The sequence below is a fragment of the Anomalospiza imberbis genome, chromosome 20, assembly GCF_031753505.1.
Source record: "Anomalospiza imberbis isolate Cuckoo-Finch-1a 21T00152 chromosome 20, ASM3175350v1, whole genome shotgun sequence".
NCBI classification, from domain to species: domain Eukaryota; kingdom Metazoa; phylum Chordata; class Aves; order Passeriformes; family Viduidae; genus Anomalospiza; species Anomalospiza imberbis.
In genome coordinates, this window is record NC_089700.1 from 9,975,012 (window position 1) to 9,992,126 (window position 17,115).

Consider the following 17,115-nt stretch of genomic DNA (forward strand, 5'->3'; position numbering starts at 1 on the left):
CACGGGGGATGCGGCACCCGACCCACGGGGGATGGTGGCACCCAACCCACGGGGGATGCGGCGCCCAACCCACGGGGGATGCAGTACCCCACGGGGGGATCCGGCACCCCACGGGGGATGGCGGCACCCACGGGGATGTGGCACCCACGGGGATGCGGCACCCCACGGGGATGCGGCACCCCACGGGGATGCGGCAACCCACGGGGGGATCCCGCACCCCACGGGGGGATCCCGCACCCCACGGGGGGATCCTGCCCAGGTGAGCACATGCCCAGCTGCGGGCTCTGCCAGGGCTCTGTACCCCAAGGGTTCAGTCCATTTGCAGGATTTAATGCGGGACTGTCAGGAGGAATGGGGAGGTGACAGGGACAGAGTCTGCAGGGCTGCACAGAGCAATGTCGAGGCAGCTTGTGCAGGCACACAGACACACTGGCAGATCAAACTGGACACCAGCTTGGGAGCTGGGAGACCCTGGACACGTCACTTCATTTTTCTGTGCCCGTTTCCCACCTAGGAGATGGAGAGGAGATCACTCCATGTGCTGGAAGAATAAATATCCTCACAGCAAGAGTGTTACAGCATGGCAGGCTCCAGTAACATCGCTGGAGAAAGGAAGGATGTTTACTCAGCACCAGATCCATGGAACATCCTGAGATGGAAGGGACCCACAAGGATCAGCAAAGTCCAACTCCTGGCCCTGCACACACAGAGACTAAATTGCAAATCTGGGGGTAGAGGCAGGATAAGGAAGGGCAGTGACTGCAGCAGTGCCCTGATGGTAAAGCCTGGACTGAGCTGGGCACAGCAGCTGGAATTTTTTAAATGTGGGGATATTTGGGTCTGTCCTGGTGGAGGGCCATAGCCAGGCAGCACAGCTTTGATTTGGGGCACAGAATCCCAAAATGCAGCCAGCCAGGAGGGGATCACTCAGAAAAGGAACAGGTACCCAGGGGAGAAGTGCCACGTTAAGCAGGTGACAGGAGGTAACCTCCCTGCGGGGCCAGGGGGCTGAGGCCAGCACAGGTGACAGGGTGACAGGGTGACAGGGTGACAGGGTGACAGGCAGCAGCAGTGCCACGTGCTGCCAGTCCCAGGCACACCCAGGGACCAGCAGGGAACAGGGACAGTGACACGCTGTGGGGTGAGGGCAGCCTCACTCTGCTCACAAACCTCAGCAGAGCCAAGGGACCTGAGAGAGAACAGAGTTGAACCAACAGGGACACCCCAGCACGGTGTACCTACCCCAGAACTCAATGCCTCTCACTTGCCTGCCTTTATTCCTCTTGGAAAAGCATCTCAAACTGCCCAATCATCATCAGGTACCCCACAAATTCCCCATTTAATTCATTCCTCAAAACCCCATCCGCAGCCCCCAGTCCAAACAGGCTCTGCCTATTGTGGCTGCAAGGAAACAAATCCACACACAGCTTAATGTGGCACTGTCAGAACCATTCCCTGTGCCTTCCACCAGCTGAAGCCACTGCTGGGAGAGAAATGGCCACGATTTGCTGCTGGAGGAGCACACCCAGAGGAGCAGCTTCAGCATTGGTTAAAAATATTCTGCCAGCTGAATTCGCTGCTGAGAAATCAATGGCCACGGTTTGCTGCAGCATCCCCACAAAAACAGAAGCTGCACAAGGATGTGTCAGGGATGCAGGGCTGCCCACCCAACACACACACCCCCCACAGGGCTCATTTCCTGCAGGCAGGGCTCCCCAAAGCCCTTCACCCGTCAGAAGCCAGCCCTGCTCGGCGCTGGCACGCAAAGGGAGAGGCTGTGCCTGCTCTTCTGCCGTTTTTCCAAGGAAAAGCCATTCCTCAGGGACACGTACCTGAGGCACATCCCAGCCAGGAGGTGATCCCAGCACTGCCACATGCCAGGGCTGCAGTGAGGCTCCGTGTGCTCCAGGGGCAGGGATGCTGGCCCGGGTGGAAGGCAGCCTGCAGCAGCCTGCAGCGCACACACACACACACACACACTCCCCAGAGAAAGGACTGGGCATTGTCTCCCTCTGGATCTGGCCTGGGAAGGGTGTGCAGAGGGCAGCTCTCCCCATCCATGTGGGCTCTGTGTTTTGTAAATATGATGAGAATACGATTCCACCCGGGTGATAAGGCTCAGGCAGCTGAAGCCTCCCTAAGATCTGCTCCAGTTTTAGCCCTGCCCTTGCATCTGATCTCACAGGAAGGCAGAGGGGAGGAACAAGCAGAAATGCTGTCCAGCAAGGGATACAGAATTCCACAGCTGGAATAAATGGCTCCCTGTGCCTCAGGCACCAGGAGGCAGCAATCTGCACCCTGTCAAAGACAGCTCTGCCCATGTTTTAAAGAGCCACAACTGGCTTGAACACAGACACTGTCAAAACCAGGGCTTCACCTAGAGGTCAAAACAAATGAAACCTGACTCAGCTCTGACAGTGAACTGAGCCTCAGGATTTCAGGGAATTAAATAAAGGATGCAGCACAGAATAAAACTACTGCTCTCTGCACTTCCAGGCAAATAACTTCCCTTCCATGCTAACACAGAATTCCAGCATCAGTCCAGGCAAGCCTTTAGCGTAAAGCTGGAATTTTTACAGAGCCCAAATGGGTACAAGCTGCCAGGATTCCTCCCAAATAACCAAGTGCCAACAGTTTGCCAGAAGTTCCTTTTCCTAACCACACACCCGGCTGTTTACCTGCCATGCCAGGTGCATTGGGAACAGGACCATTCCCAGGACACACAGCCCAAATCACTGAGCTTCCTTGCAAGTCCAAAAGCAACACCCTGACACTCAAAATATCCACTGAACCCAAACATCAATCCAAATAAACAGCCAAGTTTAAATCAAATTAATATCCACACTCCAGTTCCTAAACTGACGACGTACCAAAAGAACTTTACTGTTCCATCCTCATGAAGTATAAAACTCCACACGTTCCTGGAGCAGCAAACAGCCCTCCAGGTCAAGCCCTGGCACCAAGATAAAAGCGAACAATAACAACAGCAGCAGCAGCAGAAGATAGTCGTGCAGCAGAGTGGAGCGGAATTGGAGTCCCTGGCAGGGAGCCCTCGCCGTGCTCTTTGGCAAAGTTCAGGTGTTGGACTTGCAGATCAGATCTGATCGGCAGGAACACCAGAATGGACCTTTTCACACCAGCTAGGGGTAGGTGGGGGAGTGTCACACTGAATTTACCAGAGTAAGAGATTGGTTATCTCTCAGTTAGAAGGATCAGATAAGTGAGCACGTGGGAGATGCCGTCACGCTGGGTGTCTCAGCCAGGGAATCTCTGCAGAGTCTCCCAGCAAATGACTGAATTTAGACAGGACGTTTCCTCTGTTAACTGAGGCTAAAGGGAGTAAAATAACACCAAAATAAGAATACAACTTCTGAGAGGCAAGCAGAGCTGTTTGTTCAGGGAGCAGGGCAGCCTTCAGGGAAGGAAGGAGCTGTCATTCCCACGTGTAATTCCCACGTTATCAGTACAGCCAGGCACAGCCAGCAGTCCAAAGCACCTCCTTCTCTTTCAACAGAGAGAGGAGGAAGTCACCTTTTCACTCCAGGTGGCTGAAGTTCATGGCCTTAAGCTGAAGAAGGGCAGGTTTAGATTAGAAATTAGGCAGAAATTCTTCCCCGTGAGGTGGTGAGGGCTTGGCACAGGCTGCTCAGAGAAGCTGTGGCTGCCCCATCCCTGGAAGCGTCCGCGGCCAGGTTGGGATAGAGGAAGGTGTTCCTGCCTCACAAATCACCCCACACAGAACCTCCAGCACCACCTGGCAGCACAGGCAGAGCCAGAGGGGGATCAGGACCCTGCAGACAGCCTGGATCAGCAAGGACTCCACGCAGCAGAGGAGAAATCCCTAGTGGATCAGCCCCGGAGGCGGCAGCGGCCCCGCAGACCCCACAGCACATTTGTGCCTCCCTGCCCACAGCTGGGCCAAAACCACAGCAGCACCAACAGCTCCACAGCATCAATGCTCCACAGTGCAACCTCCCAGCCACAACCTGCTGGGCTGCAAAGGTTTTTTTTCGATTCAGAAGAGGCTCAAAAGGAGCTTTCATTACGTCCAGGGCTCTGTGCAGTCACTCTAGGGCTGGTTTCTAAGCAGGCACCTTGTCCCAGTGCCAGGCTGGGCATGCTCAACCACTGCTGTCCAGGCTGAAATTGAGGCATTTGGCCAAATTTCCTTTAGCAGATGATTAGTTCTGCTTAAGCATCTCCAAAATTTACTGAGACACTGAGAAGTCCAACCAGTGTTAGGAGCAAGGAGCTAAACTCTGTGGGCTTCATATGAGGTAACAGCTGAACTCCATCCAAAAATTTGCCTTTCAGCTGATACAAGTGGATTGTCAGGTGACTCTGTGCACCCATGTCACTGCTTATGAAACCAGAGCCCTGATGTACAAATACCAGAAGACATCCAGGTTTTGATCTATTTTAAACAAGAATTTGATACAAGATACCGTCTCGGAAGCTAGAAATTAAATTTAGCAAGAATCAACAACAATTTATTAAAGAAAACAGATGGGCCCAAAGTACTTCCCAAGCAGCATTTATGAAGGAGTTTACTTCATCTGCCACTAAAACTTCAGAAAGGAGCACAGCAACTCTGTAACAGCTCACTTCAAGGAAAACTGTATCCCAGCAGGACTGCTTGGAAGTGCTGATGGAAACTTCTGAACTCAGAGACAACACAGGCAGAAAAAAAAGGAAAGATTGGCAGGCTTGGGTTTATTACTGAAAGGTGCAAAATGCAACAAAGACCCTCTGAACACTCACTCTGCGTGGTTACTGTCCCCACACACCAAATTTTGGGCACTGATGATCCACACAGCAATTTAAAGTTAACTTTTAACCCTCCAGAGCAGCAGCCAGCTGGCACACCTGAAGGTCTCCGCGGACCTCCGGGGGCAGGGGAGCCCAGAGTGCACAACCTGTCCCAGCAAGAGTGTCTTTAGCAACATCATAAACCCTTCACAAGATCAATAGGGTCACACCAACCTGCCCTCACAAACCCCCTGGCAGCTGAGTAAATCCTGCATTTTAATCCTAATTGTTCCCTGAGGACTGCTCTGCAGCAAAGCCCTCCACCCCTGCTTACACCCTGTGGGAAAATCACCAGCAAATGGAAAGGTTTTTGGCACCTTCTTCCAAAAGATATGCACCCTTGGACCTGCACCTTGTGTCAAAGTGTACAGAGCTGCCTGCGAATTCCCCTTTATCACCTGACAAAGTGTGGTACCTTTGTGAGCACCAAAAGGAAGCTGGAAGCAAGAGCACCTCTGTTCCATTAACTGACTGTCACGGAGTGACTCCAGGCAAGTTGTTGAACTTGTCTTTGCTGTTGTCTTTGTCTCAGTTTCTCCATCTGTAAACATGATTTAGAAATCTCCTGATGAAAGGGACAACCATCCTGAAAAGTATTTCAACCCATCTGAGTTTATCTTAGGAAAACAGCCCATAATGCTGTAACTTTTTTATTTGAATTGGCATTTCTCTCCAATTTAACTCAAAAGTCAAGTGTTCCCCAAAGGGACTGCCAAAGTAAGCAGGTTACAACAGAGGTGCCCAAGGTTGCACACCTGCTGCACTCTGGTGCCAGACTCTGTCCTACAAGTTCCTTGCTCTGATATTGTCCATTTACACACTTGTGGTTAGGTGCTCATCCAATTTCTTCTCTTCCTATAGAATATATAGTTACAGTTTCCTGCTTCAAATTCACCTTTTGTGCTGCCAAATCATTGCAACTGGCAGGCTCTGGAAAGGCAACCCTCTGTAAATTTGTTTTAAGGTTTTGCATCAGCTGTGCAAGTGCCAGCTGGCTGAACATGCCCAGCAGCCTGACCACGACAGCTCTGTCAAGCACAGAGCAATGTCCCCCTTCTGCCCCAACCTGGGAGTTTGGGACTGTGTGTTCCCAGAGGCTTCTTCCTGAAGTGGGAAGGGAAACGCCAAAAAAAAAGGACAGATTACAATTCCTTAGCCTGCACAAGCAGAGAAACCAGTAAAACACAAGAACAAGGATTAGCTGGTTGGGTAAATATCTACCTCTGGTCAGGAAACCTTTCTGGAATCAAGCATTCCTTCAAAAGCAACAAAGCAAAGGCAATGAGGGATTGTCCAGTAAAAACTGGAGTGGGATCCACACTGTCCTGGGTGTTCCTGGAATGGGAAGGCACAGGCAGGAAGAGCAGACCTCCTGGAATATGGCAAACAAATGAAGGATACGTGGGAGAGTGAAGCCAGACTGACCAGGCACCGAGAAACTGATCCGTACGTGGGAAATCCAACAGGCACATCCCACTACTGGAATGCAAATCAGCAACACCTAAAAATAAAGGGGCCTTTGGACAAGGAAACACCATCACCGCGACCCCAGAAGCCCAGCTGATGCCTCATTCACAGAGAATCAGGAGTGGGGCAGCCCTGAGACCAACCCTGAGCTCAGGCAGCAGCAACCTCGTTAAATCTTGGTTTATCACCACATTGCAGGACTCCAACCTTTACTACAACCATCACCATTTTCCCTATCCAAACCAGAAAACTCCCAGTATGGAGCCACTGATCCTACCCACTGCCAATTCTCTGGCTACACTGAGAGCAGCAAATCCCATGCAAGGACAAAACAAGCAAATATTGTTCTTGCTCTCAACAAACAGGGCCCAGAAAAACCACACACGGGTGAAAACTTGAAATATCTCAGTGAAGACACTTCCATTTTCTGAAAGCCAGGACAAGACAGGCAAGGAGCTTAAGGAATTTAGGCGCAAATATTTCACTAAAAGCAAAGGAAAACTGAAGGGTTTGATACAGATAAACATACAAGAGGTAATTTAGAAACAGAAGGCCAGAGCATGTCTTTGCACAACAATAACACCTGAAGCCAAACACGGGTATGAAGCTGAACCTTTGGATTATCTTTGGAATTGACAGGGTAAAAAGACTGGAGAACTTCTATTAACTGTTTTATTTAACCGAGAACTTCTATTTAACTATTTCTCCATACCTCATGTGGCTGGCCGGGCCATCCTGAGCGTTGGGAAGCCCCAGGTCCGAGAGGGAATCGGAGCAGACGGACGCAGGTGACAAAGACCTCTCCTTCTCCTCCAGCAGATCCAGCTTCACCAGGGAGCTGGTCTCATCCTCCGAGTTGTCCTCGGACACGGAGCCGATGATGAAGCGCGAGTGAGCGTCCGCGGCTTTGCTGGCTTCGGAAGACTCCTCCATGGCTCCCCCGAAGTGGGCTCTCAACACTGCAAAAGGAAGGACAAAACCAAACCCGAGGTGGATACCTGCCCCTGGAGGGCAAAGCAAGGCTCACTGATGGGAAATGCAATGTTAAAAGGTTGGAGCTGAACCCCGAGTCGGGGATCAAAACCAGCTCTGCTCTAGGCGCTGACTTCCCTGCTTGCACAAGGACTCTGAGATTCACAAGCTCCAGAACCTCCCACCTCACACAAAGCTGCAGGAGTCACTTCAAGGAAAAAAAAAAATCCACCAAAATAACCCCACACACCAGACCCAAAACCTATAGACAAAGGCAGGGGACTGCGAGTATCAAAATTCACAGGATCAGAGAATCCCTGATGGGATTGGGTTGGAAGGGACCTGAAATCTCATCTCATCCCATCCCCTGCTATGGGCAGGGAGACCTTCCACCAGTCCAGGCTGCTCCTGGCCTTGGACACTTCCAGGGATGGGTCTGTTCCAGTATTCCAGCAGGGAATTAAAGCATTTTCTTAAAAGTCAAAAAAATAATTTCAATTATTTCAACTGAGAGCGAGCCAGGAGAGATGTGGAAAACAAAGGAACACCCCACAGCACAAAGGTGGGATGGGGAATAAACATCTGATACCCCCCAGCCTGACTTTGCTGCACTTTCATGACAACTACACCCAGCTGGAAACACATCATTAGGAAACGAGGAATGCACTAACCTCCTGATATCCGTGCAATCTGAGCACTGAGCCACTTCCAAAACGAACTGGAAAAGAAAAGAATTAAGAAGTAAACATTAGGGTTATAATGAAGCATATTCCATGTGTGTTTTCCTGTTTACACCATCAAAAGCATCCCAAAAAAACCACAGGCACACCACGGGCTGGCTTGCTTGCTCCAGGTACAGATTAACCCAGGAGCTAAACCTGCAGTGCCCACGTCCAGCCGTGGCACCTCCTGCGGGTCCGTCCTTCTGGAATCTTCCGAGAGACCTGACCGTCCCACCTGCCAGGAGCAACGGGTTGTGCCAGCACTACCTACTCATACCAAGCCTTTTCTGCCACCTTCTGCACCTGCTGGCTGATTCCAGCTGAACCCCAAGGAGCGAATACGTCATCAGGCCTGCTAACTACAGCCCCATCGCGCCGAGCCCAAGGATGCAGCACAATCAGCCCGACGGGAACACGGCACCTCTCAGCCTGGCCCGTGGTGTCACACAGATGGGACACCCTCAGCGAGGGCCCAGACAAGCATTCATAGCCAGAGCAATCCCTAAACACCACCCTCCTGCTTTCCATCAGTGACAGAACTAAGAACTCATCCAACTGGCTCATGCACTTTTGCCATGGATGTACCTGACTGAATTATTTAGATCAAATCCCATGTTGACATCACTCCTCCCACAAACTCCAGTTGCCCTGTGGCCACGGGCACTTCATTTGACAGAGGCACCATTAACCATTTTACAACTGAAAAGCCACAAATATCTGTCTGACACGGACATTAAAAGCATTTTAAAAAAATCTTTTTTGAGGGTAGAGATGAGAAGAAAGGGAAGCATGACCAGGAAGTTTCCCTGTCCACCTGTGATGTGCAAGCTAAACCACGCAGGGAGATTCCTTTAGCTGAGGTGCTCAGACAGCACAAATCCAATTTTGTTTGTTGCATACAAAGATGCAGACAGTATTTACATGGATATTTATCCTGGCACCAGATCTCTCCTAAAGTTTTTCATCCAGACAGATTTACTGTTGGCACAATCAGCAGCGCCAAAGAGGTTGGGATGCAGCCAAACTAACTTCAACCTCACTTCACTGAAGAAAACCTTTTCTAATTTCAATAACTAATATATTAATAAGCAAGTTTCAAGGAGGTTTTTTTTTTTGGAAGCTGAGGAACAAGAAGGGAGGTGTCTCACTCAAATATTCCATGAGAAACAATCCACTCAAGGCCAGGCACTGCCACGCTCACACAACTTCACTCCAACACCTTGTTTGTCCAATACAGCTCCCAAAAAACCCAGTTGTTATCCATGAAACCCCACTCAGGTCCATTTCCCAAGGCACTTCCAAACCCTGGGAGCCAGTCCCACAGGCAGGAGTTCCGCTGGGGTTGTGCAATCCGCGTTGTGCTGGAGCGATAAGCTTGGCTTGTTCTCAGCACACCGAGAGTCCTCGTTCATATTTAAATTAATTTCAGCATTGTCTGGGGCTAAATTACACAGGGACTTTCTCAGAGATCTCCTCACTGAAGGCTCTGGATTTCCGGGCTGTGAGTGAAATGCACGAGGCTGTGCACTGTACACTGGTATATTGCACACACAGAAATATCAAGGTAAATTATATATATATATAACTATAGAGTTGAATTTTGTATAAATATAGAGGTGTATGACACACACAAAAATACACTTATATTACACATAGGTAAATTTTATAAATATATTTGTATTATCTATACACACATAGATGTAAATATACAAACATGGAGGTATGTTAAATATATACAAGTAAAGGGGTATGCTATACATATAAATAAAGGAATATATTTATGCACTTCTGCATATTGTATTGGCTCTCTGAAATGCAACTGCCACAGTTCGATTTTTACACAAGCACCTCGAATTCAGCTCAGCACCAAGATAAATTTGAGTGCCACGAACCACTGCACGTGTAGTGTTTATCTCAATAATGCTGAACGAGACCCTACAACCCAAAATTATCCAGATCCTCAGCTGTGCACAGCCCCTACTCTCCCCTCCTGCAGGTGCCAGCAGCCTGCCCAACTGGTAACTTCTGCAGGGACTGAGAAAAACCTGCAGCTGGTGGAAGGATGAAGATTGAGAGCTCAGTCCTGCGGTGATGCAAGGCCAGGTAACAGCACTGAGGATGCAGGAACACTTTTAGGCACAGCTGGATCTACCCAGACTGAGCCTTGCTGGGCTCCCTCCTCCCAGGGAAATCAGCTCCAGCTCCCAGCAGGTGTCCAGGCATTTAACACCCAAATCCTGTCCAAAACTCTGCAGCCCAAACCCAGAAAGTGCCTGAGGCAAAACAAACCCCACTTCACTCCTGCCCAGCTCTGCTGCTACCATTAGTCACATCTTTGGCTTGACCATGAAATGCACTTGTGAGAATACCAGACTTTAGAAGTTTCATAACAACTTCACTTTAAAATCACTTTTAATACTGTAAAAATACACCCAGGCTTGAAACTTGGGCAACGACAGGTGGAAATTAAAGTTTCCTGTTTTTCTCCAAACCATCCCATTCCAAAGACAAATCCACAACTGAGAGAACGTCAGTGTTCCAGTGGGCTCTTTCCAAGAATCAGAGTAACACTTTTACCATATTGATACGGCACACGAAAAGGAAATTAATAAAACTAGTTGTACACAAATGTCTCCTGATTAGAGCTGTGGCATTGCTGATCAGTGTGAATCACTTTAAAGTGATGAAATGGATTTGTGCTCTCACACAAATCCGTGGAGAAACACGGAAAACAACGGGGCAAGAAAGGTAAAAGCAAAGTGAAGGAGAGTAAAAATCAGCAGCGCGCTCACCTGTACCAGGGCTGGGGGGGCAGTTCCAGCTCGGGAGAGAAGAGAGGTTCCTGCACAGAGGGTCCCCAGCTCTGAACACCCTCGCTGCCTCCCTGGCCACGCTGTTTTAACGCCCCCACGGCAGCACTGAGCCTGGCCCGGTGCCGGCCCCACATGAGCCTGCCCCACCTGAGCCTGCCTCCTGGTTAATCATTGGGCATTGCCTCATCCCGGCCCAAAACAGAACCAAACACCCCGAGAGCTGCTGCACCAGAGGCTCCTCACCAGCTCCACAGCCGCTGCCCGCCAAAAAGAAAAAACAAAGAGCCAAAGCTGATGGAGGGTGCCCGAAGGAGGGACACGAGGATGAGGAAGGGTCTGGAGGGGCCTCAGGAGGAGCAGCTGAGGGTTTGTTCAGCTGGAGGACACTGAGAGGACACTCACCGGGGGATTGCTGCTCCCTGTGACCCGAAGGAACAGCTGGAGCTGTGCCAGGGCAGGGTTAGGCTGGATTTTAGGAGAAAAACAACTGCCTAGAACTTTCCACCTGTGGATGTAGAATGAAAAATCATGGAACATCCTGAGCTGGAAGGGACCCACAGGGATCATCCAGTCCAGCTCCCAGCCCTGCACAGACACCCCAAAATCCCACGCTGGGCACCCATGGAGCAGTGCCCAAACCTTCCTGGAGCTCTGGCAGCCTCGGGGCCGTGCTCTGGCCTGGGCAGTGCCCAGCATCCTCCAGGGAAGAACTGTTTCCCTTTATCCAGCCTAAACCTCTAGAGACCAAAGTAAGAGGCAGTATTTACAGCTATCCCAGTTTGCTGAAACACTCGAGACTGTCTGAATCCCACTGTCTTTGAGAGATTTTGGCATCACTTAAACAGTTTGCTGAATATTTCCTGCCTGCTAAACTGGAACAGGCTCCACTCACGCTTCAGACACTCTCTAACACAGTACTTCCTCTCATTTTAAACTTCTTCAAGAATATTTAGGAGAACGGAAGGGCAAGAACAACAATTTGGTTTTTCCCTGCCAATCTGCTTTTAAAACTCCACTGGTTTTGAGCATCTCAGGGCTGCTCTCAGCCCCTCGGCAGAACCAGACACACACTGTTCCCCAGGATCCCGAAATTCCCCCAGGGACAGCAGAAGGATGAGATGGAGGAGGGATGCCCCGGGCTCCAGCCCCGGGGCGCCCGGTGCCGCCCACGTGCTGCTCGTTCAGGGCACCGGGGAACCGCCGAGGCCACGCGAGCGACGGGACCGGCGGCACCGCCGCCCGCGCTGGCGCGGACGGAGCGCGTGGTACCGGGAGGGAACCGGGCGGCGGCTCCTGCGGCGGGCAGGGGCGGCTCCGGGCCCGGGAGACCCCCGCCCGTCCCCGGCGCGGCTCGGTTCGGCATGCCGCCATCTCCCGCCGGCACGGCACGGCACGGCACGGCATGGCCCGGCCGCCTCCCGCCGGCGCGGCGCCCGGCCAGGTCCCGCCCGCCCGGCACGGCATGGCCCGGCCATCTCCCGCGGCGCGGCACGGCCGGCCCCGCCCAGCCCCGCCCGGCCCGGCCCCGCGCGCCGCCGCCCGCCGGTGCCGCGAGCCCCCCGCGCTGCCCCGCGCGGGCCCCGGCGCGGCCCTGCCCTCACCTCACGGTGCCGGTGCAGCGGAGGCGCCGCGGGCCCCCGGCCTGGCGCTCCCCGCGCGGCCCCGCCCCGGCCCCGCCCCGCGCCCCGCGCGGCCCCGCCCCGGCCCCGCCCCCCGGTGGTGTGATCGGGGTTACCTGGGGTCAGGCCCCGCGCGCCCCGCCCCGCGCGCGCCCCGCCCCGCGCCGCTCCCATTGGCTGCCGCCCGGGCCGCGGCGGGGGGCGTGACCAATGGGGAGGCGCGGCGGGGGCGGGGCCCGTGGGGCGATGCCCGTGGCCTGAGAGCCGGGCGGGGCCGCGCCCGGGCTCGAACCCGCGACCCCCGGGACCCCCGGGACCCCCGGGACCCCCGGGACCCCCGGGACCCCCGGGACCCCCGGGACACCTGGGATCCCCGGGACCCCCCAAGACAGCCGGGGCACCTGGGACACCTGGGATCCCCGGGACCCCCAAGACAGCCGGGACACCCGGGACACCTGGGATCCCCGGGACCCCCGAGACAGCCGGGGCACCTGGGACACCTGGGATCCCCGGGACCCCCGAGACAGCCGGGACACCCGGGACACCTGGGATCCCCGGGACCCCCGAGACAGCCGGGACACCCGGGACACCTGGGATCCCCGGGACCCCCGAGACAGCCGGGACACCCGGGACACCTGGGATCCCCGGGACCCCCGAGACAGCCGGGGCACCTGGGACACCTGGGATCCCCGGGACCCCCGAGACAGCCGGGACCCCCGGGATACCTGGGATCCCCGGGACCCCCGAGACAGCCGGGGCACCTGGGACACCCGCAACCACCGGGACAGCTGGGACACCTGGGACCCCAGGACTCCCGAGACAGCCGGGACACCCGCGACCCCCGGGACATCTGGGACAGTTGAGACGCCCGGGACAGGAGCATCGCTCCTGGGAGGGAAGCTCTCCGGGAGGGCTGGGCCGGCTCAGCCTCGACACGAGGTGACCGAAGGGACCTCGCCAATGCCCATCGGTGTGTATGGTGGGGGGGCCAAGCCGGACCAGGTTCTTCTCGGTGGCGCCCAGCAGCAGCCCAAGAGGAAACAGGCAGAACTGATGCACACAAAGTTCCACCTGAACACGAGGAAGAACTCTGCTGTGCAGGTGGCCCTGCAGATACTCCAGCACGGTCTGGACGCTGCCCTGTGCCGTGTGCTCCTCCGGCAGGGAGCGGGACCGGGTGCCCCCCGTGAGCGCGGCAGCAGGGGAGCCCAGGCCGGTGGCTGCGCACGCGGTGCCCGCGTGGCTCGGGGACACCGGCCTGTCCCCGCCTTGGCACAGCCCGGGAGGACAGAGCTGATAACAGGTGGTGAGGGCACGGCGAAGCAGGGCACTGTCGCTGCCTCTCCTGCTTGTCTTTGACCTTCAGCTGCTTGTTCAGCCGATGGACAGTGGTTTAAAGAACGACCCCTCTAGCTTTTTGTCACGTTTTTGTGTTTTATTTGAACTCTGCGCCGTTACAGGGTTGCTGAAATTCAAATGGAACGAGTAACACAAGTTAAAATGCTAATGCTGCTGGATCTGGTGACCTGTGCAGGTTGATCCTGCTGGAGGTGCCAGGGACCCCAAGGATCTGCACAGAAGTGGGATCCACTGTTCCCAAATACAGATAATTTCCACCAAGGCAGTGGTTAGAAGGTGTGACACTGCAGGAAACTGCAAGTGGTGGGATGGGTGCCCACTGCAGGCAAGAAATACCCAGAAAATCCAATTTGGGGGTTCGTAGTTAATAAAATTATTGGGGGAACAGACCGTATTCTCACATCCACTTGGACTAAATCTAGAAAATCTGGGCACGGACGCTTTTATTTATACCTCTGAGACATAAATACATAGATATAGATGTGTCTTTCACATAAAGAATCCTCCTCTGAGTAAGTGTTTCATGAAGGAGCTGAAGAGAAGGTTTTTGGTGTTAGTTAATGGTCTCCAGTGCTAAATCCCAGCTGCTGCAGAAGTGAGGGGGAGTGCTTGGCTTGCTGAGGGGCTGGTCCCAAATCACTGATAATAACTACATACAGAACTTACCAAACCAGGAGGTTACAACAGCTGCTGAGTTCATCCTGGCTGCTGTTCCCAGAGCTCCAGGCCTGCTAAAACCTGCACCTGCACTCTGCCTGTCCGCCCAGCCCAGCGCATCCATCCAGCTGCAAACACTGTCCAAACACTGCTGGGGGAGGGATTGCTTCACACACTGAAATCCTGCAGCAACTCCTCCATTCAAGGGCAAAGAGAAACACGTGGAAAAGAGCGAGTTAAAGACATTAACCTCAAAAATCCAGCACGGATTTGGAAGGAGCCTTTTTGGGCTATGAAGATGGCGAAGGGGCTGGAGGGGAAGGCTGTGAGGAGAGGCTGAGGGCACGTGGAATGATCAGCTGGAGCAAAGTGAGGCTGATCCTTGTGGGTCCCTTCCAACTGAGGAGATTCCGTGAAATTCAGCTACTGGCAGTGGTGGAGTCCCCACGCCTGGAGCTGTCCAAGGAATGCGTGGATGTGGCACGCAGTGCTCTGGGCTGGGTGACAAGCCAGGTTGGACTCGATGATCTGGGAGGTCTTTTCCAACATAACGATCCTGGGATTCAAGTCTGGGCAGGAATAATCTGTGTTTTAATGGTCTCACAGGGTTCAGACACACTTCCCAACGGTTTTCTTTTAAATGTTTGATTCATAACCACGTTCTGCTTTGGAGGAGGGGTGGTAAATGCACCTGACATCCTTTCCTTGTCCCGCTCCAAAACTGGACACAGTTATTTACTCTCATTCCATGACTTCCAAGCATGTGCACTGTGAACTCATGCCACTGCGTTCTCTTAAAAAAAAAGGAAGCTTAGCCTTAGTTAATAAACTCCAAAACACACAGGGGACATGTTTTTCACCTCTCGTGATGCCAAGTGCTGGTTCCACCTCTCCTGACCAGGCTCTGATGACACCCCCAGTGCAAACACAGGACAGATCATCCTGGGTGAGGGGGTCGGTGACACTGCCAGCCTGGCACCTCTCGTGTCCTGGCAGCCAAGGAACAGAGAGAAAGGTCAGATCACTTTTTAAAGCAAAACACCAGCCCTCGAGGCTCCATTGGCTCCTGTTTTAAACATAAACATCTTCACTTAAACACTACCAGTGCTTATGAGAAAGCGTTCTGGATTCCCTGGAGCCTCGGCCCCTGGGAAACGTCAGCGGTTATTTGGGATTGAACAGAAATATTTCATCCTTCCATTCTCGGGGGCACACACCACGTGTGCTTACCGAGCACGCCGAAGCCCGAAGCTCTGGAGGAAAAGGTGATTTCCATCGCCACCGTGTGTCCGAGGCAGAAAACGCCGATGCCACAAAAAACTCCACCCAACAGCGCCGAGAAATCGCACCAAGGGCAGGAAGAGGCCTGATAATGCTCCCGCTGATTTCTCTGTGTGTGGCCTCTGGGTTCGCCGGGCACAGCTGCCCCAAAACTATTGTTTCACCCCAAAACTATTGTTTCAGCCCCCACTCCTGCACTGGGCTGCAGGCGAGCAGAATTATCAGCAAATAATTTCAAATAGCAAATGAAAATTGCCTCATTCGCTAAAACCTCCGAGTAGCAGCGTGTGAGCACTTAGCTCGTTCCAGAGCATCCACCTGGATCTTCCTGGAGTGCAACTGGAGTGACAAGGAGGTTGGGAGCTGAGCTGAGACCCTTTGGAGCCGTTCCACATGTGCCATGGAGCAGCCACGGGCTGGTGGCACCTTCAGGGCTCTGCTGAGCTGGAAACCACTGGAGCAGACTTCGGAAAAAAAGACTTTTCCTGTCACTGCTCCCTCCAGGAGCCATCAAGGGGCTGTGGCCTCAGCTCAGCTCAGCCAGGAGACGCCGTGTCCCTAGAACACTGGTCTGAAAATCCTGTAAGACTCCACAGATTTTAATGTTTCACATGAATATTTTTTCACTGCCATGCCAGAGGCGTAACAGGAAGACCCTCAACACTGAAATATCTGAAGTCCACGGAAAGCTGCAGGCTTCAGGACAGCATTTTTACCTCGCAGAGGCATCACCTTTCCTGGGAACAGCAGGAACCAGATTCCCACATGCTGATTCCTTCCACTAACCACCCAGAGTCCTAATTCCCAGATGCAGGAAAAACCTGTTAGCAGAAGCAATAAATATTTCATTGACATTCCGCACTTTGCCTCTCCCAAATCCTGAATTTTTTTCCCATATTTTTGCAGGCGCGCTTGCAGCCTGGGCAAAAGGAAAAGGAAACAACTGCCAGCATTTTTTTATCTTGTTGGTAAATAGTTCAGACAAGGAGCGGGGATGGCCAAGGAGGAATGGCTTCAGGCTGCCAGAGGGCAGGGTTAGATGGAATATCGGGAAGGAACCGTGCCCTGTGAGGGTGGGGAGGCCCTGGCACAGGTCCAGGCCCCGGCAGTGTCCAGGGCCAGTGGAAGCTGTCCCTGCCATGGCAGGGGTGGCACTGGATGATCCTCAAGGCTCCTCCCCACCCAAACCGCTCCGGGATTCTCTCTGTGATGTCCTGCTCTAATCCCCCGCAGTTCCTCCCGTACCTGCTTCGCAAGGCCATCCACAGTGCCACGGGTGCCCCTTCCCCACGAAAATCCACCCTTCGCCACCTCAACAGCTGGCGGGATGCCCCCGAAGGCCGGGCGCTGTCAGGAGCCGGGGGAAGCTGCTCCGGTGAGGGCGGGGAGGAGCGCGGGGCTCTCTCGGGCGGTCAG

General features: G+C 53.5%; 1 protein-coding gene across 1 annotated transcript in view; it reads right to left on the reverse strand.

Moving 5' to 3' along the window:
* The window catches only part of ACACA (acetyl-CoA carboxylase alpha), a 193,408-nt gene that overhangs the window by 88,709 nt on the left and 87,584 nt on the right, over positions 1-17,115 (reverse strand). The window contains 3 exon segments of the mRNA XM_068210707.1: positions 6,989-7,235; positions 7,920-7,966; positions 10,763-10,804. Of these exon segments, the coding sequence (XP_068066808.1) occupies positions 6,989-7,209 (221 nt within the window). The 5' untranslated portion in view covers positions 7,210-7,235; positions 7,920-7,966; positions 10,763-10,804.